Genomic DNA, 24557 nt, shown 5'->3' with positions numbered 1-24557 from the left:
GGGGGGGGGGGGGGGGGGGGGGGGGGGGGGGGGGGGAGGTTACACAGGGGCAGGCCGCACAGTCATGCGGTACACGGCACGTAAATACGTATCTTCGGGGCGCATACACATTTTGCACACTTTTGTACCGCGTTATATTTCACAACAAATTCTTTATGGCAGACGCGGTTCTCAGATGCCCCTAAGTCTTCCGGCCCCCGCTTGCAATTAACTGCCCTTGGTCCTAGTGTGCCAGATTTTTCCTGTTCTAATTAAGGTCCCACATCAGGACACCCTAAAATAGGGAGATTACCTCGGGTAGGCCTGACCTAAGCAGGTGAGCCCTCACAAGGGGCAGGGCCCTTCTTCAGGAGAGGATCCCATGCTAGCCTGAAGATGGGGGCCGGGGGGGGGGGGGACACATGGCAAGTTCTGAGTGACCTCTAGATGCCGACAGCCCAGAGCTAGCAGCCGGCAAGGACTCCAGCCTCTGTGACCTTGAACCGAGGACCCAGCTGGCCCACAGAACCTACAGAACCGTGAGCAAATCAGTGCAGGCCACGAGCCCACTCGTGCAGCAACAGCAAACCAAAGCCACCTCAACTTGAGGGAAGGAGGGAGAAGAGAGATGAAAACCCCCCAACAGGAGTGTGCCAGGATGCTCACGTCCGTCCACTGCGTGCACGGGGCACGAGGCTGTTCCGCTCACTCTTCCCTTTTTTTTTTTTAAATTGTTTTTTAACGTTTATTTATTTCTGAGAGACAGCGGGAGACAGAGCGTGGGCAGGGGAGGATCACAGAGAGAAGGAGACACAGAATCCCAAGCAGCTCCAGGCTCCGAGCCGTCAGCACAGAGCCTGACGCGGGGCTCGAACTCACTGGCGGCGAGATCACGACCCGAGCTGAAGTCGGCCGCCCAACCAACCGAGCCACCCAGACGCCCCCCCCATTCCCTTTTCCGATATTGGAAACTTCCTCCCTCCCTCCGTCCCTCCTTCCTTCCTTCCTCCCAAGAGTACACTTCAGATAGGACGGCATGGGAACAGGGAAGGGAGGGCACTTACACGAGAGACACCGGAGGGCCCACCTCAGCCGGGGGACCAAGGCCAACGCCGCGGTGACAGCACGCACCCCCGGGGTGGTGTCAGGGGGAGGGCGCTTCACTCGGGGGGTCCTCCTCCCTAAACCCATCGCCCCAGTCTCACTACGAGAAAAGCCGCAGCCACACCCAAGGAAGGGCCTTCTAGAAAACCCTGCCCGGGGCCTCCTCGAAACTGTCACAGGGCATCAAAACCGAGGGAAGTCGGAGAAGCCTCCACAGCCCAGAGGAGCCCAAGGAGACGGGCGAGTCCACGTCACGTGGGCACCTGGGACGCTTAGGACCTAAGCGTGGGCTTTACTTATGAAAAACGGATCAACGTTGGTCCATTAACCGTGACCAATGCTCCGGCCTGACGGGAGGTCCCAGCGGGGGAACAGCGCGGGGCGGGGGCGCCTGGACTTTCTCCTCGGTGTCTCCATAAAACCGGAACGGCTCTAAAAGCTGAAGTCTTTTTCTAACAAAACATGCCACCGAAAGAGGAAAACAGGCAGAGAGCGCCCCGCAGTGGCACGTTCCCCCAGGGGCGGGGGGGGGGGGGGAGGGATGGGGGTGGGGAGGTGGGGGGGGGGAGGGGGGCTCCTACACGGGGCCTCCCGCCGCCCCCACCAGGAGCCCCATTCCGCAACGTCGCCCGCTGCCCAGGGGCTCGTGATGCGTCAGGCCGCCCGCGGAACCGGCAGAGCCCCCGCTCGCTCTCTCGCTCTCACCGGCTTTCGAGGAGAGCGTGAGGCGAGATTTTTCCTTCGCGGAAGACCGACCCTCCCCTGCTTCGCGCGACGTTAAAATCACCGCGCGATCCGTGCGCAACGCCGACCGTGCCCGTCCCCGCCGGCGTGCCGCGAGACGCAGGGGCCGAGCGCAGCCCCCGGGAGGGCGCCCCGAAACGCGCCGGGCCTCCCGCGTCCCCTGGTCCAGCCCGAGCGACACGCTGTCAGGTGCTGCCGGAGCCGCGACAGGCCGTGAGGCTTCGGGGCGAGTGAGGCTGCGAGGAGGAAGCGAGTCGGACAAACGCCGCGCCGTGGGGGTCGCAGTGCGCTGCGCCACGCCGGGCAAACTCCTCCAGAAGCGCCCCCGGTACTCGCTGTGGTCGCCAACGGCGGGCTCCTGTCCTCGCAGCCCGACGCCACCAGGCCCCCCGGGCTTGAGACGCACGGCTCTCCGCGGCCTCAGGGGTCAACGTGCCGACGCCGAGATCAGCTCGGTTTTAGGTTCGCCGCACACCCGGGCGAACAGAAAGCCTGGGCCGGCGGCGTCGCGGATGAAAGCGTGGTTCTGACCTAGCTGGGCCAAGGGCTCCCTAACGACGGGGCGGGAACCCAGGCGGGGCCTAACACGGCTCTCCTCCCACAAGCTCTCCCTCGCACGGGCCCTCCCGGTCACGGGGCCAAACCACCGATCCCAACGCCTTGCGGGCGGCCTGATGCCAGGCTCCAGCCGAGACCCCCCTCCCCGTGGCTGTGGGTGAGGTGGCCCTTAGTGACCTCCCGGGGCGCCAGGTCCTCCGGCCACACGCACACACATCTGCACGCCCTAGGGTGACCGGACACGGCAGGCTGCCCACTCGGGGGGGTGGGGGTGGGGGTCCGGGAGGCGGGACTTTTCGCCTCTGAAGCCAAGCACACGCGCGTGCATTGTGCAAGGACACAGAGGGCACATGACTCAGGCACAAACGGAACGAAGGGCAATCAGTGCCGTTGCCCTGGTCGTGGTCACCATTCAAGGAGGAGCTTCCAGAAGGGGGACCAAGAAGGCTCTCCCCGCCTGCCCAAGGCCCCGTGCCTCCAACAGGGAAGCCGAGGGCCGCGGCAAGCCCAGCGAGAGGCAGCAGAGGTTCTGACCCAGAACCCACGGGCCGGGAAGATGGGCCTCAGTTGGTCCCACTCAGCACTCTCGGGGCCTCACTCGGCCACCTGGGACAGCAGCCACCTTCTGGCAGAAGGGGGCCCCGTCGTGAAACTTCCCCAGTGGCCTGTTTGGGGCAAGGCCGTGTGGGCCACGGACGGACTCCGGCTGCAGGCCCGGGCCGCGCTGCATCAGATTTAGGCATGCTGGGGGGGCAGCCGCTCCCCACCCCGGCGTGCTGACGCGCTCAGGGACCCGCCCGCCACCTCGTCTATTACCTTTTCATCAACGGGGCTCTGACGCCTCCAGCCTCAGTGGGGATCTGCTCTCGGGGGACCTCCCTGCTCTAAAACCCTCCTTCTGTGGCTGTTTCTGTCACTCTCACACACGCGGGACCCGGGGCTAGGGAAAGAGGAGCCTGGCGGGCTCCCCTGCTGCTAACAAGGCACAGACAGAGCTGCCTTCCTTCCGGCATCCTGGTGGCTCTTTTCCATCCAGCCCCCCCTCCCCCGCTCCCACCCCCTGCCCTGCCCCACACCGTGGTCACACTGAGCTGCCCGGGGCAGCGGGGGGGGGGGGGGGAGCCTCTGTCCCCAGATGCCCAAATGGGGGTTTGGCCGGGGTGAGGGAGGGGGGATGGAGAGCATCTATTTCACTTCTGCTACGTGTCCGGGTGACAGGACACAGCGTTGGGAAGCTGAGTTATTAAAACCAATCTGTGAAGCCGTCAGGCTCCTACCGATTTCCATCCACGTTGGCGGCAGGCCGAGCCCTCCCTGCCACCACGGAGCCTCTCGTGGGCCAGAGCCAGGCGGCTGGGAGGAGTTACTCCTGTTGCCGGATGAGGGCTGTACCTGAGTCAGGAAACGGGGACCCCCCGGTCCCCGCTGAGCCAGGCTCTCAGAAGCCATGAAGTCTCTAAGGCCCCTCCCGTCGCCCCCCCCCCCCCCCCGCCCGATGCCGGCGCTCTCCACCACCGGCCACCAAGGCTGCTGCCCACGGCAGCTTCCTGAGGCTCCATCAACCACCCCACGCCCCCAACTTCCCGGTCCCGCTCCCTGGGGACCAGGCAGGGGGCGCACTGGCCGGGCACCGTGGTCCAGCGGCGCCACCTGCAGCCAGGTCCGGGGACAGCCGGGAGGGAGGCAGGGAGGCACACAGCCAGAGGGCAAGGGAGCAGCCCAGCGGCCCCCTTCCCCCAAGAGCCTTGCCCCGCCTCCCTGGGCAACAGAGCCACCAACCTGGGACCCAGCACGTCCGCCCCGCCTCTCACCCAAGCTGCAGCCACAGAGCAGGTAACGTGGAAGCCGACCCGCACCCGCGCCCACAATGCCCTCCCCTCCCTTGTGCCCCCTCGTGCAGGGAGCACGTGTCCTCAAATGCAGACACGTGCACACACTCACGCACGAACGCACACGCGGGCAGCCACAGCCGTGCCCGCTGGGACCCAAGCTTCCCCGTGGCAGAAGGAGAGCTGCCCAGTCCCTCTCCTGAGAAACCTCCCCGAGGGAAAATCCCAGAGGAAAACTCTAGGGGCAGCTGCTCCACAGGAAAAGTTCTCAGCGCGCCCGGTGCCCCCCCCCCAACTCCCTCCCCACACGCTACTTAGAAGGATCCACTCGTCACACCCGGGGCCCTGCGTGAGCCAGCGGGGCTCCGTGCCCTTTGCGGGAGCACAATCCGAGGGACCCTCTCCCCAGCCCCCGGGGCAGGGAGCCCGCACGGGCGCACGTACACGTGCACGAGAGAACGCGTGTGCGCACAGCACGTGCGTGTGCAGACGTGCGTGAACGCGACACGCGTGTGGCTCTGAGGACGCGTGCTCCCCGCCGGGGCGCGTGAGGACAACCGGAAAGACCGCATCCCAGGCAAAGAGAGCAGGAGGGAGGCGCTGGGGAAGCGGCGGGGAAACTGCGGCAGCGCCCCGCCCTCGGGGGAGGCTGCTGAGTCACGGGCCTGAAGGCCACGGTCGGTCGGTCGGTCGGCCCAAACACTGGGGCCAACCTAGCTGTCCCCGCCCAGGGGCCCTGAGTAGGCCTCTGGGAGGCACATCCTCCACCTACTCCCCCCCCCCCACCCCGCCCCACGGGCCCAGGGGAGCGGCGGGAGGCAGTGCCGTGCCCTGCGCGGGCCTGCATCTGCGAAACAGAAACGGGCCAGCTGGGCGTATCACAGGGCCCCACCCGCAGGCTGACGAGCCTCGGGACCCACAGGGGCCAGATGATTCAGGGAATGGCTGCGGGGGCCCATCTGGTGCAGGGGCCCCGGGACAGGCCGTGGGACGTCACCTCCAGCTAAACGGCCACCAGGGGCTCCGGGAAGGCCCGGGTCCAGGGCAGGCGTCCGGCTCCCCTCTCTGGACACCGAGCCCCCGGGCCGCCCCACCACCCGGGCACGGGCCGCGCCACCCGAATCGGGGCCGAATGGCCCAGCCGTCCCCCGCGGGCCCGTGCCCGCCCCTCCTGGCCTCGCTGACTGACCGGGCCCCGGGGAGGCCGGCGGGCGGGAGGGGGTTGCAAGTGCCGGGTCTATTTAAATCCCAACTCAAAAGGGGTTTTGAAGCACTCGAACGCGGCGGATGTTCTCAGCCCTCTGCCTGACGGCACTACCCGATGCCGGCCTTTTGAAGCAATTCCGTGCTTTTACCGACACCAGGCTGCTCCCGCCGCCGTGACCCACAAATCACTACTGAAGTAGCAACAGACCCAGAAAGGCCTCATAAGACGCCGTAAACCTGAGGAAGGCGACACTTACAAGAGATGCCACCGGGATCCTCAGGAACGGTTGCAATTAAGCTGCTGCTGACGCGAGCGGGGCGGCTCAATCAGGGAGACAGGTGCTTGGGAGCCACGTGCCAGGGAGCAGCCCCCGCCCCCCACTCCCTACCACCCTCGTGCTCCGGGCAGGGGCGCCGCCCTCCTGGGGGCCGATGAGCTCCGTGACCACCAGCCCGGGGACCAGAGGCACGGCACCCACCCCCCGGGCTGGTGTCTGGGGTGGCCTAGAGGAATCTCGCCCGGAAGGCCGGTTCCCACGGGGGCGGTGCCGCACTCCCAACAGGCTAAGGGGCCACTGTGGCCCCAGCACCGGGCCCCCTCTCTGTGCCAGGCTCCGGCTGGGGGCTGGGGACCCAGAGGAGACAGAGGGCCCTGCCCTCACGGGGTCCCCCATCTGGCGGGGAGATGCAGCGGCAGACGTAGCTGGTATGAGTGTGGGGCGCCCTGCCGGCATCTGGGGCCGGCACCCTGGTCTTGGGGGGAGGGCGGGAAGGCTGCCAGCATGGTGACTGAGCAGAGCTGCCCCGGCTGGGGGAGCAGGGAGCTTGGCAGAGGACGGGGCGCGGGAGCCGGCTCCCACACGGCCCGCCAGCCACCCCTAGTCAGCATGAGGGACCTCCACGTGCAACCTATCCGCCTTCAGGACCAGAACCAAGACCAAGGTCAAGCTGCCTTCCAGAACATTCTTTCCCTGAGATAAACTCCTGCTGTGCCCAATGCCTGCCTCGCCGACTGCTGCCTAGGGCTGTCAGGACTGGGTTGAGGCGAAGGGGTGGAAACGGGGCAGGGAGGGGTTGGGGGGGGTGGACAGCAGGGGATAGCATGCTGGGCTGTGGCCTGGAGAACACCAAACCGCTAGAGACAGGGGGCGAGCGTGCAGGGCCGGGAGTCCGTCAGTCCTGCCTGTCAGCTGCCCATCGGCCAGGGGCTGCTACCCTCCATGTTCCAGGGCCGGCTCCCACCCACCGACAGCTCACGGAGCCCCCTCGTCTCCCTCGAAGCCAGTCCTCGCCTCTCGAGACTGGCCCGGCCCAGCCGCCTCCCTGGGCTCCCCCGGCCACTTCCCAAGTCAACCGCCCTGTGACCCGCGCCGCCCACCCCACGCTTCGCCCCACGTCAGGCAAGGCCACCCCATCCTCAGGCAGGGCCACGGCTCAGCGCTCAACCTGCCTCTGGCCAGCTCGTGCCAGGACTCAGCAGTGGCTTCTTTTATTGGTTTCGTTCTGGGCTTTAAGGGCTTTTTCCTCCCTTTCTGATCCCTCTCGCTAGTAGCCCCGGGCCAAAACCCAGGCGTCTGCTGGGGGGCTGAGCATTCCCACTGCCCACCCCGCAGTCCTCGCTCTCCTCCTGCTGCTGGTCCCAGGGGGCCTCTGGGGCGCTCAGGGCCGGGAGTCCATAAAAAGGATGAAAGAACCTGGGAAATTTCCACGGCGGGAAGCGGCAGCCAGTGCGGAAGGGTGGGGGCGCCATCTAGTGGCGCTTGGGGGAGCCACGCGGGGTCAGGACTGAGACGCCCCCCCCCCCCCCCCCGCCGCCGCCCCCGGCAGCACCAGGAACCATCGTGTCAGCGAGCCGGGCCGCGGCACACACACACTCATACGCCACAAATACACGACCGCACACTTACACGTACACACGCTCACACACGGAACTCATGCACACGCACGTACACACCCATGCTCACGCACACGTATGCTCGTGTACCTTCACACACAAACGCATACGTACAAACACAGATACACTTTCACGTACACGTACGCACGCTCACAAACACCACTCGCACATCCTCACACCCACATGCGAACACACACACGTACACGCGCACACAGCCCCAGCCTGTGGATCTGTACGGGGAGCCAGAAGGCTGCTCGTCTGCACTCAGCCTGCCACGGCCCACGGGAGGACGCCGGCTGCCGGGCAGAGGCTCTGGGGAAGGAGCACCTCACGCCCCACGCCGGTGGGGGCAGAGGGCAGCCCCTCTCCACAGGGGGGCCTGGGCCGGGGCCTCCACGGGGGGGGGGGGGATTTGGGGGGGGAGACGAGGTAACCCCCTGGGCAGCCCAGGGGTGACGCCGCCCTCCAGGAAATGCCTCCACTAACACGCTCAGGACCACGCGGGGTGTGAGATCCAGGCCTTTGCGAAATGGACATCACCAACCCCACCCATCTCTCTGCAAGTTTTCCCTGAAGGGTAACCGCCTCCCAGCTAGAGGCTGCAATGCTCAACAGCGGATTCGAAGCCACGGAATGCCACAGAGATAAATGGATCGAAAAGAAGAAGCCCGTGGAGTCGTCACAGGATCCCAGCAAATCCCCGACGTAACACAATGCAGCACGAGGCACAGGTCAGAGGGCCCGTGGCCCGCAGGACGGCGGCCCGAAGATGTCCACGCCTTAATCACCACAACTGCGCGCACGTCACCTCACACAGGACAGGGACTCGGCAGACAGGATTAAGTCGAGGCCCCAGAGGCGGGGGTGACCCTGCGTTCCCAGGGGGCCAGCGTCCTCACGAGTCCTCACGGGACGGAGGCAGACAGACGGGCAGACCCCACGCTGCTGGCCGTGAGGACAGAGGAGGGGCTGCGGGGCCAGGGATCGGTGCCACCAGAAGCCGGCAGAGGCGGGAGACGGGCCTCCCTGGGGCACGGGGGTGGGAACTGCCCGGCGTACGCCTGGGTGTAGCCCGGTGAGACCAGGGTCATACTCCTGGCCTCCAAAAGTGTCAGAGAACACACGTGTGTCGTGATAAGCTTCTAGCGGTCATCGGTTACAGCCGCCCCGGGAAACCCACACAGAGCCCAGGCCACATTCAGCCCTAACGCTTCCTCATCCTTCCCTGTCGGGGCAGGAGCCCACGGCCGGACAGCAGGGCCGGGGTTCCACCGTGCCAGCATCAGAGGTCAGGAGAGGGTGGTCACACGGCCAACACCTGGACCGGGAGGCCTGGCTTCCCCTCTGGGGCCTCCTGCCGGAGTCTGAGCCTTCTGCTCAGAGCGCCTGCGCCCACCCGCCTTGGCAAGGGCTCCGGGGCGTCCCTGACACTTAAAAGGACCGGGGGTGGCCTCCCCCCATGCCTCTGGGCACGGGCCCAGCCGCTCAGGGCCCAGCTGTCAGCTGGGACACCAAGTTAAGGGGTACCTCGGCCAGGGTCTGCCTGGGTCCCCAGCCGGGCTGTGCAACCCCCTCCCACCCCTGCCGTCTCCACACACAAAAGCACTCGGCTGAGCTCCGGAGTGCCACGCTCTGCTCCTGGGGGGGGGCTCCCCCCCCCGCCCCCAGCTCCTTCTGAGCTGTGATGATTACTGTAACAGAATAACAGAACCTTCTGAGACAGCTGGGAAGAGGCAGGGAGGTGTAAAGCCCCGGCTCAGAAATCTCTGCTGGAAACAGCAGTGAACAAAGACAGCCTTGCACAGAAGGCGGCTCCGGCCGTCCTGCAGCAGAGTCTGGGTGCGAAGGGGGCGCTCGGCTCGGAGATTCCGGAACACGGGTCGCGCTGGATATTCGGCCCAGCCTGCAGGGCCCACGGCTCACAGAGTGGCCCACGGGGCGCACGCCCACACCAGCCCGGCAAACCAGTGGGTGCACCGCGCCCCTGACTGCAGGGGGCCTGGAGCCGCTGTGGGGAGGCCAGGGGAGGCTCAGTGCTCACAGCCGCCCACCCCAGGCCCGCGGCCCCAGGGAGAGCCCCCAGCACAGCAGACACTTCGCGGATGCCACCCCCATAGTCTCCACGGGTAGCAAACCACAGGCTCTGGGGGGGGTGGGGGGCAGGAAGCTCGTTTCTGGGGACACACATCCCCTCGTCACCAACCGAGACTGTCCCTGGAGCCAACAGGGCCAGACGCCCCTCAGCTTCCGCCTGCCCGGCCACGGGCCCAGCCGTGTCCCCGAGGGGTCGTCCAAAGGCACCCCCACCCCGTGTGCCCCGGACGAGCCGATCCGCAGCCCCTCCCGCGGCCCCGGCCGCCGCGGCCACTCACCAGGACTTGGGCTCCCCGAAGTGCAGGTAGTTGATGCTGTAAAGGTCCATGTCCTCCGTGTGCCAGGCGAAGGTGGTCTTCCACATGCCGAAGTACAGGTAGGGGGTGTTGACGCCCTCGATGATGGTGCCGCACTCGCGCTCCACCATGTCCAGGATGGTCCGCAGGCTCCCGATGTTCCACTGGGCCACGTCCTGCGGGCGACCCGCACACGGTTGAGCGTGCGGTTGGTGGCCAGCCACCCCCGGGGCCCCGGCCACCCCCAGACGCCGGCGGCAGCACAGGGAGGCCACGGCGTGGCCCCGCAGAGGGCCCGAGCGCCAGCGGTCGGCCCTAAACCCGCCCCAGGGTCTGCAACCCCCCTGAGACACCAGCCCCAGGCCAGGCAGTCAGGCAGGACTTTCTCCGGATTCCACACTGAGCTGTGCGTTAATCATGGGAGGTGACGGGGCGCCTGAGCGGCTCAGTTGGTTGAGCGTCTGACTTCAGCTCAGGTCATGATCTCACGGTTGGTGGGTTCGAGCCCCACACCGGGCTCTGTGCTGACAGCTCAGAGCCTGGAGCCTGCTTCGGATTCTGTGTCTCCCTCTCTCTCTGCCCCTTTCCACTTGCACTCGGTCTGTGTCTCTCTCTCTCTCTCTCAAAAATAAACAAACATTAAAAATATTTTTAAAAAAAATCATGGGAGGTGAAAGCCGTGCTGAGAATAGACACTTCTCCAAAGAAGACATCCAAATTGTGAACACACACGTGAAAAAACGCTCAATGTCACTCATCAGGGAAATACAATCAAAACCACAATGAGATACCACCTCACACCTGCAAAAATGGCTAAAATCAACAACTCAGGCAACAACAGATGCTGGCGAGGATGCGGTGAGAGGATCGCTTTTGCATTGTTGGTGGCAATGCCAGCTGGTGCAGCCACTCTGGAAACCAGCCTGGAGGTTCCTCAAAAAACTCAAAATAGAACTACCCTATGACCCAGCAATCGCACTACGAGGCATTTACCCACGGGACACAGGTGTGCTGTTTCGAAGGGACATGCTCCCCATGTTTATAAACATCAACAACAGCCAAACAAAGAGCCCAAATGTCCGTCGATGGATGAATGGACAAAGAAGACGTGGTACACACACACACACACACACACACACACAGAATGGAATACTACTCAGCAATCAAAAAGAATGAATTCTTGCCATTTGCAACAATGTGGATGCAACCAGAGAGTATCATGCTAAGTAAAATTAGTCAGAGAAACACAAATATCATGTGACCTCGCTCATATAAGGAATATAAGACACCAAACAGACAAACCTAAGGCAAAGGAAGCAAAAATAATATTAAAACAGGGAGGGGGACAAAACATAAGAGACTCTTAAATATACAGAACTGAGGGCTGCTGGAGGGGTGGTGGGCAGGGGGATGGGCTAAATGGGTGAGGGGCATTAAGGAAGACACTTGTTGGCATGAGCACTGGGTGTTATACGTAGAGGACGAATCACGGGATTCTACTCCTGAAACCGTTATTGCGCTATATACTAAGTAACTTGGATGTAAATGTAAAAAATAATAACGATAAGTTTTTTTAAATGTGTGTGTGCCCCACAGGGCCCCTGGGATCCCCGTCCTCTGGCCCTCGCCACACCCAAGGGTGCACGCAACTCTGCCCTCAGGCCTGGCCACGTGGCCTCACAAGCTTGCCAATGCTTTGGGGTCCGGGCCAAGTGGATGAGCTCAGGGTCCCAGGGAGAGGGACCCTCCTTGTCCAGGACTCCCTTGCCACAGGACCAGCAGCTGGATGTGGGAAACCGAGGTCCAAGAAGGGGGAACCAGGACCAGGAGCAAGCTCGGTCCCTGACCTCCCAGGGCGAGGGCCTCTCCCTCAGGTTCCCAGGGGTGAGCTCACTTCGAGCCTGACACGCCCTTGGTGCCCAGCTTGGGAGAGCAGACCCACCCACGCTGCACAGTGGGACCCTCTAGCTGGAAGGCCAGCGGGCCACAGGTCAGACAGGCTCCCCAAGGTGGGCAGACTGCTGGGACCCACCCAACAGTCACACCTCTTGGGAACCACAAGTCACGACCTGTCCTGATGGGTTCGGGGGGGGGGGGGGGGGTCCTGGCCCTTCTCAGGAGGGGGCTTTATTCCCACCCACGCCAGCTGGGACCCCAGCCCAGATCTCAGGGGCACCCCCAGCTGCCCTCACGAGGAGCACGGCTGAGCGGATGAAGTGTGTTCCAGCAAGAAGGGACCTTCACAGTGACGATCTGGGGCGGGGGGCAGAGATGGCAGCTGAGGGGCCACCCAGGGCAGAACCCCAGGGCAGAGCACACCCAGGAGAGAGTCAGGCTCAGGAGCTTGGACATCAACCCCAGTAGATCCTTCCCAGGGTTGCCGGAGGTCCCATAAGTGTTAATAAAGCGTCCCCTAGAAAAGGGTGGGTCCCACTCAAACCCCCGCGTGCTGAACAGCAGCATCTGTGCAGGGCCTCTGCACCACGTCTCCACCAATGCCTGGTCTACACCCCTGGACGGGCAAGGCCAGCATCAGGTCCAAGGGCTGAGGAGCCAGCAGAGGCCCCTCCGTTGCCCCAGGCACCCCCAGGGTCCTCCCAGCCCAGCACGGGGGCTGGAACATCCCCAGGTTTCCCGGATGATGGAGCACTAGGAATTCAAGAGGAAAACCACGAGAGTAACTGGGGATTAGGAGGCCCCTGGCAGAAGGAAGGAAATGCCCCGTGTGGCCTCCGGAAGACCACTTTGTGACGGGGCTGCTTTGGTCCAGCTGCAGGGACAGGGCGCCCGATCAGGGCAGGAGGGGCTGATGATCTCGTAGGAAAGATTCTGCAAATCAGAACGCGGCTGCATTCCTCCTTTCCTCCCCCCGCCCCCGCCCCCCAAAGACTTGGCATGTGGACGTGCACGGAGCCCGGACAAAAAGCCAGCCGAGCCTGCCGGGGCGTCTTAGCGCCCACGTTTCAAGATCGAGTCCCACGCGTGCGCCTTTCCCTCCACGGTTCACAGGACACGGCGTCCGTCACGCCCCCGGAGCCTCTCGGGGGCCCCGGTACTCACGTCATCGTACAGGGAGCCGCTGATGTCGGCCCCGTAGATGGGGGAGACGAAGGTGAGGTTCTTCCAGTACTTGCGCTCCAGATCGTCGAAGTCCTGGTGCCGCGGGGTGCAATACCTGTGGGAGGAGCAGCGCCCTGAACGCGGCCGTGGGGCCCACCCCCATCCCCGGGGCGGAGAACACGCCCCGTGGCCGCGGGAGGCTGAGCGCGTAAGGGGTGGGGCTGCCCCGCCTGGGACGCCGCCCCCCCCCCCCCCCCCCCCCCCCGCCCCATCCGCCCCGCCAGCCACCCGGGACAGCAGGGGCTCGGAGGGTCCTCTCGATCCTCAACTCCAAACTCAGCCGAGAGGCCGGGGCTGTGTGGGGGCCGCAGGAGGAGGCGGCCGCCGCCCTGCCCTCGAGGGGCGCTGGGGCTTGGGAGCAGAGAGACCGCCCTCGGAAACGGAAACGCACAAAGGAGCAGGGAGCGAGGGAGGGGACGCAGTGCAGGTGTGTGTGCGTGTGCCGTGGACGGGGCCACGGAGGCCCCTCAGGGTGTGTGGCTCCCCCTCGGAGGCCGGGCGTCGGGGCCCGTCCCCACAGCGGCCTCAGCCCCAGCCGCGTACTTCTCGCTGTTGGCCAGGCGGCGGTACTCCCCGACCGTCATGGCCTTCTTCTGGATGTTGTACTGTGTGAAGAGGCCCGACTGGCCCGTCACCACCTGCTGGATGGGGGCCGGGATGACCACGTCGTCGATGTCATCGTACGTCTGCCTCGGCTTCCACTCCTTTGGGGGGATGATCTGCAAGACGGAGAGGGGCGACTCAGCGGCGCCTCGGACGCGGGCCGAGGACGCAGGGCCCTGCCCCGGAGACCAGCGGCGGCCCCCTGGGGGCGTGTCCGGGCCGCACGCCTCAGGGCACCCGGAACCTTCTATGCGCTTCATCAAACTCCCAGGTGGTCTGTGCGGGGCCGCGGGCACCACGGCCCCGGCCTCCCGACACTGCCCATCAGGCCCCCTGCAGCTCAGGACCAGCCGGGCCAGGACCCCGGAAGACACAAGGAGACTGGAGAGAGGCGACAAGGCCCACGTGCAAAGACACAGAAGAGTGAGTGAGGCGCCGAAGGCAGGAGGGTGACGATGACACAAATCGGGGGGGACGAGACCTGGGAGGGCCGCCTCAGGAAAAGCACACGCACTGCAGCTCTGGGCCAAGCCCTCGCCGCCCCTCTCCAGGAGGGACACGAGGGCTGCGGGAAGTGTCGCCCTAGGCAGAAGGGGGGCCAGGTCTCTGCTGAGCTTGCTCCCGGCCCTCCTCCTACCCCTCCTGGGCCGGGCGAGGCCTCCGGGCCGGGCAGGGGCCTCCTGGGTGCCAGGCGCACTTCTGTGAAGGCCCCTGTCCTGGGCAGGTGTTTGTAAACGACAAATCTCCTTCCCAGGCACCCAGCGGGCCACCCAACAGCTCTGGGAAAAGAACTAAACCAACCTGCCTTCAGCGCGCCAGCCAAGACCTCTGGGGAGGCCCGAGCCTCACCCAGCTGAGGGCCAGGGAGGACCATCGCGACACCGATGCTGAGTTTGCGGACGGCTTCCAGAACGGCTGCAGTTCATTCACCATCCCCAAGGACTCCCCTATACACATCGGTGTTAGAAAACGTTTTGCTTGGCAACAAAAACACTTACTCTCCAGTCACCTATTAACAACAGAAAGGCTCACCTCCACCGTCCGCACTGCTGGATTTGTTGACAGACCAAGAGTAAATAACAGCCATTAGAAGAAGGCAATGGGTCCCACCCAGGGGGATCCTGCCCCCAAGTGACATTGGGCGATTTCTGGGGACACCCATGGCCGTCACGATCTCCTGGCATGGATGCGGGGTGCTGCTTAGGCCCCGGGAGTGCCCAGGACGCCCCCAGAGGGAATGACCCACCTTGAGGTCAGCAGTGCCCAAGCCGGGAACCCTGATTTTCATTAAATGGGGACACGGCTGCTCAATCGAGGCCTTTTCTGGGGACGTCCCCCCTCCTACTCTGTGCCCAGAGTTGCGGTAAGTGCCCTGGGTGCCCACGTCTGGTGTGAGGCCTCATGACAACGGGGTGTGGGGCTCAGCCTGCCAGTCCATGGTTTTCTTAGATTTCAAGTGAAAAATCAGACGAGTCAGGTGATAACGAGTAGCTAACACGCTGGAGGCTGGAAATGCCACAAATACAAACGAAAGAGCCTATGGCTGGGGCACCCGAGATGCTCTCCGAGAGAACGGGTCCTGGGACGAAGGGCTGTGAGCCTGAGTGGCTCTTGAACCATGGAGGTTGAACCCCCTTCTTATAAAGAAGCCTGGACTTCCTCCTGCGGGAAAAGGGCCCTGGATCTGGTCCAAAATGTGTTCACCGCGGGGAACTGGGGAGTCTACCCACTCAGTTCCTTTGGAGGAAGCCGGTCCGTCAATTAAGGCTCTAAAATGAACCAAACACGGGGCGCCTGGGTGGCTCAGTCGGTTAGGGGTCCAACTCTGGCTCAGGTCACGATCTCACGGTTCGTGGGTTCGGGGCCCGCGTCGGGCTCTGTGCTGACAGCTCGGAGCCTGGAGCCTGCTTCTGATTCTGTGTGTCCCGCTCTCTCTCTGCCCCCCACCCCCACTCGTGCTCTCTCTCTCTACCAAAAATAAATAAATGTAAAAAAAAAAATTAAAACGAACCGAACGCATCACCCCCAAATTTTCGACTGCCGTGTAAAACATCAGGAAACCAGAGAGGGATGCTTCGGGCCCTCATGAGCTACACCGGCGTGGCCACACACTAAGAAGGTTCTGGAAAAGGCACGTGACGGAGCGGGCCCAACATGCTGTGGCCTGACGTCCTCAAATCTCTGTGAGACCAGGGTCTGAAAGGAGGCTCCCGGGCGCACAACCGCTCACGGGTATCGTGGGCCAAAACGGGAGCACCCTGGCTCCTCCCCTCGGTGCCTGGCGGGCCAGCGGACGGACCCCTGCTCGAAGCTCCTGAGGCCGAGCCGCAGCCGAGGCCGAGAGGGACAGAAAGGCCACGCTCCCCAGGTGAACGAGGCAGTGCCAGGGTGGCTCAGGGTGGCTCAGGGTGTCTGGGCAGCTGGGCCAGAAGGCGCGCGGCAGGGGGAGCCCCCATAAGAGGAAACGAAATGAGGGGCCGGCCTCTGTCCCGACCCCTCGTGTTCCCAGAGCCATTTCGCAGGCTGCGGGCCTGGGTGGAGGAGCCACCGGACCGTAGGGACAGTCCCCAGGGGTGCGCCCGAGCGCGGAAGCCCCTGCCCCCTCCCACAGGACCTGACACCATGCCCCGCCCTGGTCCCCCCGCCCCGCGCTCCCCAAGGAGCCCGGGGAGGCCCAGCGCTGGCCTGAGAGGGCAGGGGCCCAGCTGGGCACTGGCCCCAGAGCACAGAGCAGCCAGGGAACGTGACAGGGGCACCCTGACAGTCCCAGAGCCTCTTCTGGTCCTGGGCCCGGGCTCCAGCTGTATCTACTGAATGTACAGCCCCAGCCCGTTCCCCCGGGCCCTACCGAGCCTTGCGGGAGAGACAGATACAGCTCTGATGAAACAGAAACGTCCCGGCACCCCACACGGACAACTAAGAAGGGCGGTCAAGGCCGATGCGACCAGGGTGAGGGGACACGGGCATCAGCAGAACGCTCTCAGGCCAGGAGGACACCAGGTCCCTTCTCCAAAGAGGCCAGCGGCCAACTCGGGTGCCCGGGGGGCTCAGTCGGTTAAGCACCCGACTCTTGATTTCAGCTCACGTCATGATCTCACGGATCGTGAGTTCGAGCCCCACGTCGGGCTCTGTGCTGATCGTGTGAGCCTGCTTGGGATTCTCTCTTTCTCTCTCTGACCCTCCCCGGATCACACTCTATCTCAAAAATAAAATAAACGGACATTAAAAAACAACAACAACAAAAAGCCAGCAGCCCTGAGAGCCTAGGTAGGGCCCCCCTGTGAAAGAAGCAGGGGTTGCCCAAGGACGCTTCCTTGTCCCCGCCTGTCCCCACGGAGTGGCAGGGAGGCCCCTGAGGGACGCGGTCCCTGGCAGGCAGGCAGGCAGGCAGCAGGGGCGCGTGTGCACGTGTGGAGGGCGCGACTGCCGCCGTCTCTCAGGACGTGCCCGGGCCCGCCCCACGCGGCCCTCACCTCCCCACACACGTAGGTGACCACCGGTCAGAGAAAGCAGCAAACGGACTCCCTGAAAGGAGCGTGGAACGCAGAAGGCAGAGGGAAAACGGACTCGAGAAACAGCCGCCTCGCAAAACATCCGGTCCCAACAGTTTCCTTCCGTCTAAATCAGCAAACACTGACTCGACCGGTACGTGAGCTTACCACAGGGTCCCGGGGTACCAGGGCACAAAGGGGAAGCTCAGGGGCCGAGAAGTCAAGAGCGAAGGAAGGCAGAGGCGCGCGCACGCACGGTCCACACGGCGGACACAGAGCCCGCAGCCGCCACGGCACCAGGCACAGAAAGCTCAGGAGTATCCAGGCCAGGGGGCCAGCCAGGAAGGCGGAGCCCGAGACAGTGAGGCAGAAGGAACAAGCAGGGATGACAGCCGCGGAGGCCTGACGGGGCTCCGGGCAGAGCTGCGCCGGACGGCACCTCGCCACGCCTCCCAGCACGAGGGACACCGTGAACCAGAAGGGCTGCCGTCCCAGGAAAGCACATGTAGGCCAAGGACAGGGGCAAGGCAGAGGAGGCCCACGCCCACCGCCCGGGGCCCCCGCGACAGGGCGCCTCGATGGGGCAGAGCAGGCAAGAAACCGTCCCCTGACGGTGGCCCGCTGGGCAGAAGGCCCCGGGACCTGCAAGAACCCAGGACCCGGGGTTTCCGGCTGAAGGAGGCTACAGGGAGAAGCGAAGCTAACGGGACAGCAGGGGCTCGGGTCCCCAACGCGGAGGAAACGCCGTGTCCACACCGTCTCGCGTACGACGAACAAAATCAAGAAGGAGGGCGGGAAGGAGACGCGGCGAGCCCGCTGCCCTCCGCGCGTCCTTAGGCTGGGATCAAAGGCGCGACCCTCACCACGAGAGGGACCGACACTGGCAACAAAGCCACCCAGAACCAGGCAGGGGCGGGAAGGCGAAGGCATCACTCTCCTCGCTGCGGCCAGGGGGCAGCACACCCTGGGCCAAATCCCGCCCGCCGCCTGCTTTCGCACAGCCCGAGAATCAAGAATGCTGACCGTTTCTTGTTGGGTTTTCTTCACTTTTAAATGGAAAAAATAACAAAAGAAGAAGATTTCAGGACAAGTGAAAATTCCACGGCCTTCCCGTTTCAGTGCCCCCAAGTACCGGTTTTACTGGCACGTGGCCACGCCTCTCGGTTTACAGGTTCCCAAGGCGACAGAGCCGGGTGATGGGACAGAGACTGCCCCCCCCCCCCCACAAGGCTGCCCCACCGCCTGGCTCTTTGTGGAGAAGGTTTACAGGCCCCTGGGTTGCAAGAACAGAGAAGCAGGTGTCCTAGGTGGAGAGGCAGTCGTACGGGCAGCGACGAGAACTCCAGGCAGACTGGTTACAAATCCTCCAAACTACCGGGTGACACGAACACGAAGAAACCATAGTTTTTACGGTAAAAACACAACGCAGACCGTCCTCGTGTGTTTGCTGTCACGCACGCCCACACACGTACGTGCGCGCAGGTGTGACCTGCCGCGGAAAGGGACGCGGCGCCCGGCGCCGGCTCTCGTCGCCCGCCCTCGGCCAAGCGCCACCGCCCCCGGGGCTCGTCCCCACCACCGGGTCCCACAGGGACAGGGGCCGCGGAACTCATTTGTGACTCCGGGCCCACAGGAAGAACTCCGTAACGTCGGCTGAAAATGAGGTCAGAGCGGCCCCGCGAACCCACGAATGGGTGCCCGCCGCCCCCGGACACGGTCACGCCAGACCCGGGGCCGCGGGGCACACACGGGGCCGAGGCTGGTGGAAAGCGGCACCGGGCCCAGGGCGTCACCCACCTTGGCCAGGCCCGCCCGGTGGGCTCCCTGGGACTCGATGTAGGCCACGTATTTGTTGAAGTCCTTGAATTCTTCCATGGTCGGGCGGAACGTCATGATTTTACAGCTCGGGTTCTGGGCCCCGTGATCCTCAGACCCCATGGCTGCAGCCGAGGGACCGTCACACCTGCGAGGGAAGGACGAGAGAGCGTGAGCGTGTCAGTGCCGCCACCGTTCCCAACACGCTAAAGATACCGCGGCCCCGGGAAGACAAAGGCAGGGCCCGCGCAGCTAGGCCAGGGCCAGAGAGGAGCCTGGGAACAGACTCCATCTCCGCACTGGCACAAAAAATCAAAATGACTTCAACTAATTAAAAACAGAGGCGCCCTAGTTCTCAAAGCCAACGCACCACTGGCGGCCAGAGCACTAATTTCAAAGCAAGGGCCCCGAGAAAGCAAGGCTGCCCTTCTGGGGGATTTTGGATCCAGGTTCGCCAGCATCAGCTTCCAATCGACGCGTCTACCTCGGAGCCGATACCCGCGCCCGCGGCAGCCGCGGCAGAGGCCCTCGGAGGTGAGTGAGGCCGTGTGTGGGTGTGCCCTTCACGGTGTGCACCCCCGAGCCAGCAGGAGAACCCCTCCCCCGGGCGGCCCCGCTGTGAGCGGCGCACGGAACGCTCGAGCGAGCGTTCCAGGGGTTAAGGGGACCCAGCGAGGCAGTCGGTGGCCCATCCCAAGCAGGGAGGGGCTTGGTGACAGGCTCTGGGGAAGGGTCCCTATTGTCAGATTAAGTTCTCCAAACTCGAGGGACAAAGACCAGCCTCCCTCCAGGATCTGAGAAAGGTCGGAACCCAAGTGCACACAGACCTGAGAACTTGGAAAGCAATTAGCCAGACCCCCCACGTAAGGGGGGCAATGAAAAAGAGGGGCAGGAAGCCGCCAGGTCCTGGAAGGACGCGACGCAGCCTCCCCAAAGGCACTCCCCTCCGCAGGCACTAGAGGGCAGCACGAGCCCAGGAATCTCTGCTCGGCCATCGGAACCGGCTGGGCAGGTTCTGGGGCCCTGAGCACCCCTTCCAGGCCCCTGAGGGTCCTGTCACGTGCCGGGCGGGGGGGGGGGGGGGGGAACGGAGGTCATCACTGTCACCCGGTGTGCATAGCAAGGTCCAAAGCTTTTCCCTGAGGGGCGGCCACAAAGCTGAAGTGTGCATGGCAGGCCACAGACACCTGTGACAATAGGTGACAGCCGTCCTGGGTGGGATCACAGGGAACCACCATGAAAACGCGGCTGTATAAAGGGAGAAGGATTGTCGCCAACCTTCCTCCAGGGCAGCTATAGGTTCTGGCCACAGCCGGGCTGCCCGCCCAGGAGACCGCCCCCTGGAGCCCTGACCAGCCCCATCCCGGGGACTGAGCAGCACGGGACTGAGCGGCACGCGACCCCAACCCAGCCCCGTCGCCCGCAGCCAGGGCCTGGGACCCAAATCCCCACCCAACCCCCCGCCCTCTCCCCTCCAGCCCAGAGGTCACGGTGCAGGGCTCGCTTACACTTACAACTTCTGTTGCTGCACAGAAGCACAGGTTGTGTCTGTCCTGCGGGAGCCCATGGCCCCGGGGCGGGGGTTGGGGAGACCCTGACTGGACCCTCTTGGAACGTCGGCACGGACTGAGCTTTGCAGGGAGCCGCAGAACGGGAGACTGAGGAGACCGCCCTGTGCGGGGACCTCAGCCGAGACACCAGCTCTAACACCACGAGGACAGGCTGCAGCTGAGGCTCGTGGGCCTTTGTCTGCCCTCAGCCCACAGGCCACCCCCTACCCTGCCGCCCCCCACCCGTCTCCCACCACCCTGCCACCCCCTCACCCCACGCCCTGCCACCCCCACCGCGTGGCGCGGTGAGTCCCTGGGGATCCCGCTGACCACCCAGCTTGTAGGGATGAGCGACCCCGCCCCCCGCTGGACACGACCACCCGGCCACGGCTGTGGGTCCTGAGCCCCCAGCCCGCCGTGGACAGTGCCCAGGCTGGCTGCCAGCGGCCACATTAGCACCCAATGGTCCCCAGCCCTGCCGTTCGTGACGGACGTGGGTGACCCATCGCTCCACACACTAAACTCGTTTTTCGTCGTTCACCGAGGCCACACGCAGGTAGGTGGCAGGGCCCGGGTCCCCACACCCGACAGCTCCCGCTGGTGGCTTGGCCGGTGCTGGCCGGCAGCTCGTCTTCCTGCCGGGCCAGCTCACGAGTGGCCTGCGGGGGTGGGCGCACCGGTCACCACCAGCTGTGTCCCCTCCAGCGGAGGCCGCCTCCGGCCCCGTCCGCCAGCCGGCCCCGACGGTGGGAGAGGACACCGGGCGGTATGCCCGCCATCTCGCCGCGACCGGCCTGCCCCGGGCGGAGCGGGGGCCGCCTCGGGTCCTGCCCGCACGAGCTCCCTCGCGCTTCGGAAATCACGATGCGGAGATGAGCTTCCCGTCCGGGAGGCGGAAAAAGCGGATGGCAAGACGGCAGGCGGGTTTTCGGCACGCTCTACTCCAACCACCGCCGTCCTCTCGATTCAGCTCGGCGGTGGATTCTGTGTGACTTTTCTTCTGTCTTATTTGTGCCTTTCGAAATGAAGGTTTTGAGTAGGTAAACAGAAAGAGGAAAATTAAAACGGTCTCTAATCCCAACCCTCCATACCCTTGACACGTTCTTTGAAGGCAGGCAAATAAAAATCATACGTGTACGTACTTACGAAACGGAAAAGGAATCTCACCGAACAGCAGCCCTGGGCCAACCTTCCAGTTTATTGGAAACATGGGACGGGGGGGGGGGGGGGGGGGTGGGGGGAAGGACCACCCTGAGGGAACTTGCAGAACGGTCCAGAAAGAGCGGTGGACTCTTTACAAGTCGGCGCCAAGCCGAAAAGCAGGCACGCTGACGATGTAATAAGAAAAAGACAGAGCCCAGTAAAAAAGCGCACAAAGGACATTTCTTCAAAGAAAACGCACGCACGGCCAACGATCCCATGAAACGCTGCTCAGCATGATTAGCACGAAACGTAGAGCGAAACCTCAGCGAGGATGCTACCCCCCCACCAGGACGGCCGTGAGAAAAAGGACGGACGATGACAAGTGTTGGCAAGGGGGTGGGCAAAGCAGAACTCCGACACACGGCTGGCGGGGACGGAAAGCGGGGCAGCCACCGTGGAAAAGTCCGGCGGTTCCTCAGCAAGTGACACGCAGAATTTCCCAGGTGACCCAGCAATTCTGCTCGTAGACGTACGCCCAGGGGACGGGAAAACGTGTGTCCACGCAAAAACTCACACACCCGTGTTCGGAGCAGCGCTACTCACAACGGCCAGAAGGTGGGAACCACACAAGTGTCCGCTGACCGTTGCACAGATACGCACAACGTGTCCACCGCGCACAGCACGTCCCTCGGCCGCGAGCAGGAGCGACGCGCCGACACCCAGTGCTCCGCGGACGGACCCCGAACACATGACGCTCAGGGAGGGAACCGGACACGAGAGGCCACGCGGGGTGTGGGTCCACGTGCGTGAAACGTCCAGAACAGGCTCCTCCACGGACAGGGAGCAGATTAATGGGTTTCGGGGGCCCGTGGAGGGGGTGGGGTGACTGTTGATGGGGATGGGGCTTCTCTTCTGGGGCGACGGAACGTTCTGGAATTATTGTGGCGTGGTGATGGTCACACAACTCTGTGAATACGGTAGAAACCATGGAACTGTATGCTCTAAGTGGGTGCCCTTTATGTGTGAATTACGGCTCAATAAGGCTGTTACTACCCCCCACTAAAAATAAAGTAGAGGCGAGCGGAGGGTGGCAAGAAGGAAAGGGGAGGAAAGTTCTGCCCCTGGACAAACCACTGCAACGGGCTCAGAGACGTCGGCGTGCCGTGACGGAGGAGGCAGGCTTCGGGAAGACATCCGGGGACCAGTGCGGAAATCCGGACAAGGGCTGGATGTCAGGCGGCATGAGGGAACAGCGGTTCGTCTGGGGGTGCGGTCATGATGTCGGTGACACTTCAAGAGGCTTTGTTAAAATCAAACGGGCGTGGCGAGCGCGACCGCTCGCTGCCCGCCGGGCCCTTCTCACGCTGTTTCCCGTCAGGGCTCACACACCTGCCTTGCTGGCCTGGGCCGCGGCCGGGCACGCCCTTCGATGGGGACCCCCTTGTCCCGGTCTCCCGTGCCGGGACGCGGAAGGCCGTTCCTCTGGGGGACACGGGGCAGGGAGGGGATCTTTCCCTTCCATGCTTACAAAACCACGCAAAACTTCTCACGCTCATCGGCTCCAAGGGCACGAAGCTGGCATGTCTCCACTCACTCTGTACGGCCCCCACGGACACGGCCCGGGACCGCCCGCCTGCCGCTGGGGCCCGGGCGCCGGGCATCCCCCTTGGCCGACCGGGGAACAGGTGGTTTTAGGTCCTGGAGCTGGAAGTGGCCGAGTCGGGGACAGACAGACAACAGCACAGAGTGGTGAGCGAGGACTCCGAAGACAAAGCCAGCGTGTGACAGGACAGCACCGGGAGGCGGGGGTCTGTTTGGCCAAAACCCAATGTCCAATTCGGTCAGGGTGCAAATCACACGGAGGTCAGGGGCGAGAGAAAATTCCAGGCAGAGGGAAGAATCTTGGCGATGGCGGGGAAAAGGTGAGTGGACGGCGAGCCGGGAGGGCCACGTGACGGGGCGCGTGCTATACTGGGTTGACCGGGAAGCCCCTGGGAGTTTAGGGCAAGGGCACTAAGGGGTTAAAGACCCCATTAACATCCTGAGAAAGCCCTCTCTGGCGGTGGGAAATGGACTACAGCCAAGGCCGGCCTCATGGGCTCAAGACCCAGGCAGTCACCCCTGGCCCGGGTTTAACACTCGGCCGTTGCCCACTTGAAATTATTCCATTTTACATTTTTTTAAAGTTTACTTATTGAGAGAGAGAGAGAGAGAGAGCAGGGCAGGGTCAGAGAGAGAGAGGAAGAGAGAGAATCCCAAGCCGGCCCTGCCACCATCAGCCCGACGTGGGGCTCGAACTCATAAACGGTGAGATGGTGACCCGAGCTGAGATCGAGAGTCAGACGCTTAACTGACTGAGCCACCCAAGTGCCCGAAGTTCTTCCATTTTAGACCGAGAGGCCTAAGGGTCTCACTTCGTCCTGGGCCCGACAGACACTACAGTCAGGCCCGGCTGCAGGGGGCCAGTGTGGAAGCCGGCAGACAAGGCAGAGCCAGGGACAACAGTAGAGTCAAGGGGGCTGGATGATTTCAAGGGCAGAGGCAAGGGTGGGGAAGGAGGAGCCAAGGGCAGGGAAGACCACCGGCCCGGCCGGCAGAAGGTGGGGTGGGGGGGCAGGTGGGAGAGGTGTGGGTAAGATTGTGGTGGGCAGCAGAATACCCCCCAGACGGCCACGTCCTAGTCCCCGGGACCCAGGACTGTGGCCCCTTCCACCACAAAAGGGACACTACAGAGCCTGACCTGGGGATGATCCTGGATCCTCATGAGAGAAGAGACAATGCAGGGGCAGAGGCTGCATGGATCCAAAGAAGGGCCCGTGCCAGGGAAAGCACCCAGTCCTCTGAAGCTGAACAAGATCAAGATCACTTCCCGGGGGGGGGGGGGGGGGGGGGGGGGGGTGGGTGTCTGCGTGGCTCAGTGGGTTAAGCGTCCGACTTCGGCTCAGGTCATGATCTCACAGTCCCTGAGTTCAAGCCCCACGTTGGGCCCTGTGCTGACAGCTCGGAGCCCGGAGCCTGCCTCGGATTCTGTGTCTCCCTCTCTCTCTGCCCCTCCCCTGCTCATACTCTGTCTCTCCCTCTCTCTCTCAAAAATAAATAATCTTAAGAAAAATTAAAGTTTATAGCAGCGC

The 24557-nt window shown here is 63.8% G+C and overlaps 1 protein-coding gene across 9 annotated transcripts in view; it reads right to left on the bottom strand.

The window, feature by feature from the left end:
- KDM4B (lysine demethylase 4B) overlaps positions 1-24557 on the bottom strand; it is a 103745-nt gene that overhangs the window by 66371 nt on the left and 12817 nt on the right. For 6 of the 9 annotated variants that reach the window (XM_049639655.1, XM_049639647.1, XM_049639649.1 and 3 more), the window contains 4 exons: positions 18716-18881; positions 13368-13543; positions 12765-12879; positions 9687-9880 (listed from right to left, as the gene is read on the bottom strand). In XM_049639655.1, the coding sequence (XP_049495612.1) occupies positions 9687-9880; positions 12765-12879; positions 13368-13543; positions 18716-18881 (651 nt within the window). Of the gene's footprint in view, positions 1-9686; positions 9881-12764; positions 12880-13367; positions 13544-14228; positions 14375-18715; positions 18882-20241; positions 20513-24557 lie in introns of those variants that run through there. The other 3 variants (XM_049639652.1, XM_049639648.1, XM_049639654.1) reach the window with 3 other exon arrangements.

Source organism: Panthera uncia, chromosome A2, assembly GCF_023721935.1.
Source record: "Panthera uncia isolate 11264 chromosome A2, Puncia_PCG_1.0, whole genome shotgun sequence".
Lineage (NCBI taxonomy): Eukaryota > Metazoa > Chordata > Mammalia > Carnivora > Felidae > Panthera > Panthera uncia.
Note: the sequence above shows the minus strand (reverse complement) of the source record. Positions and strands in the feature narration are given on the sequence as shown.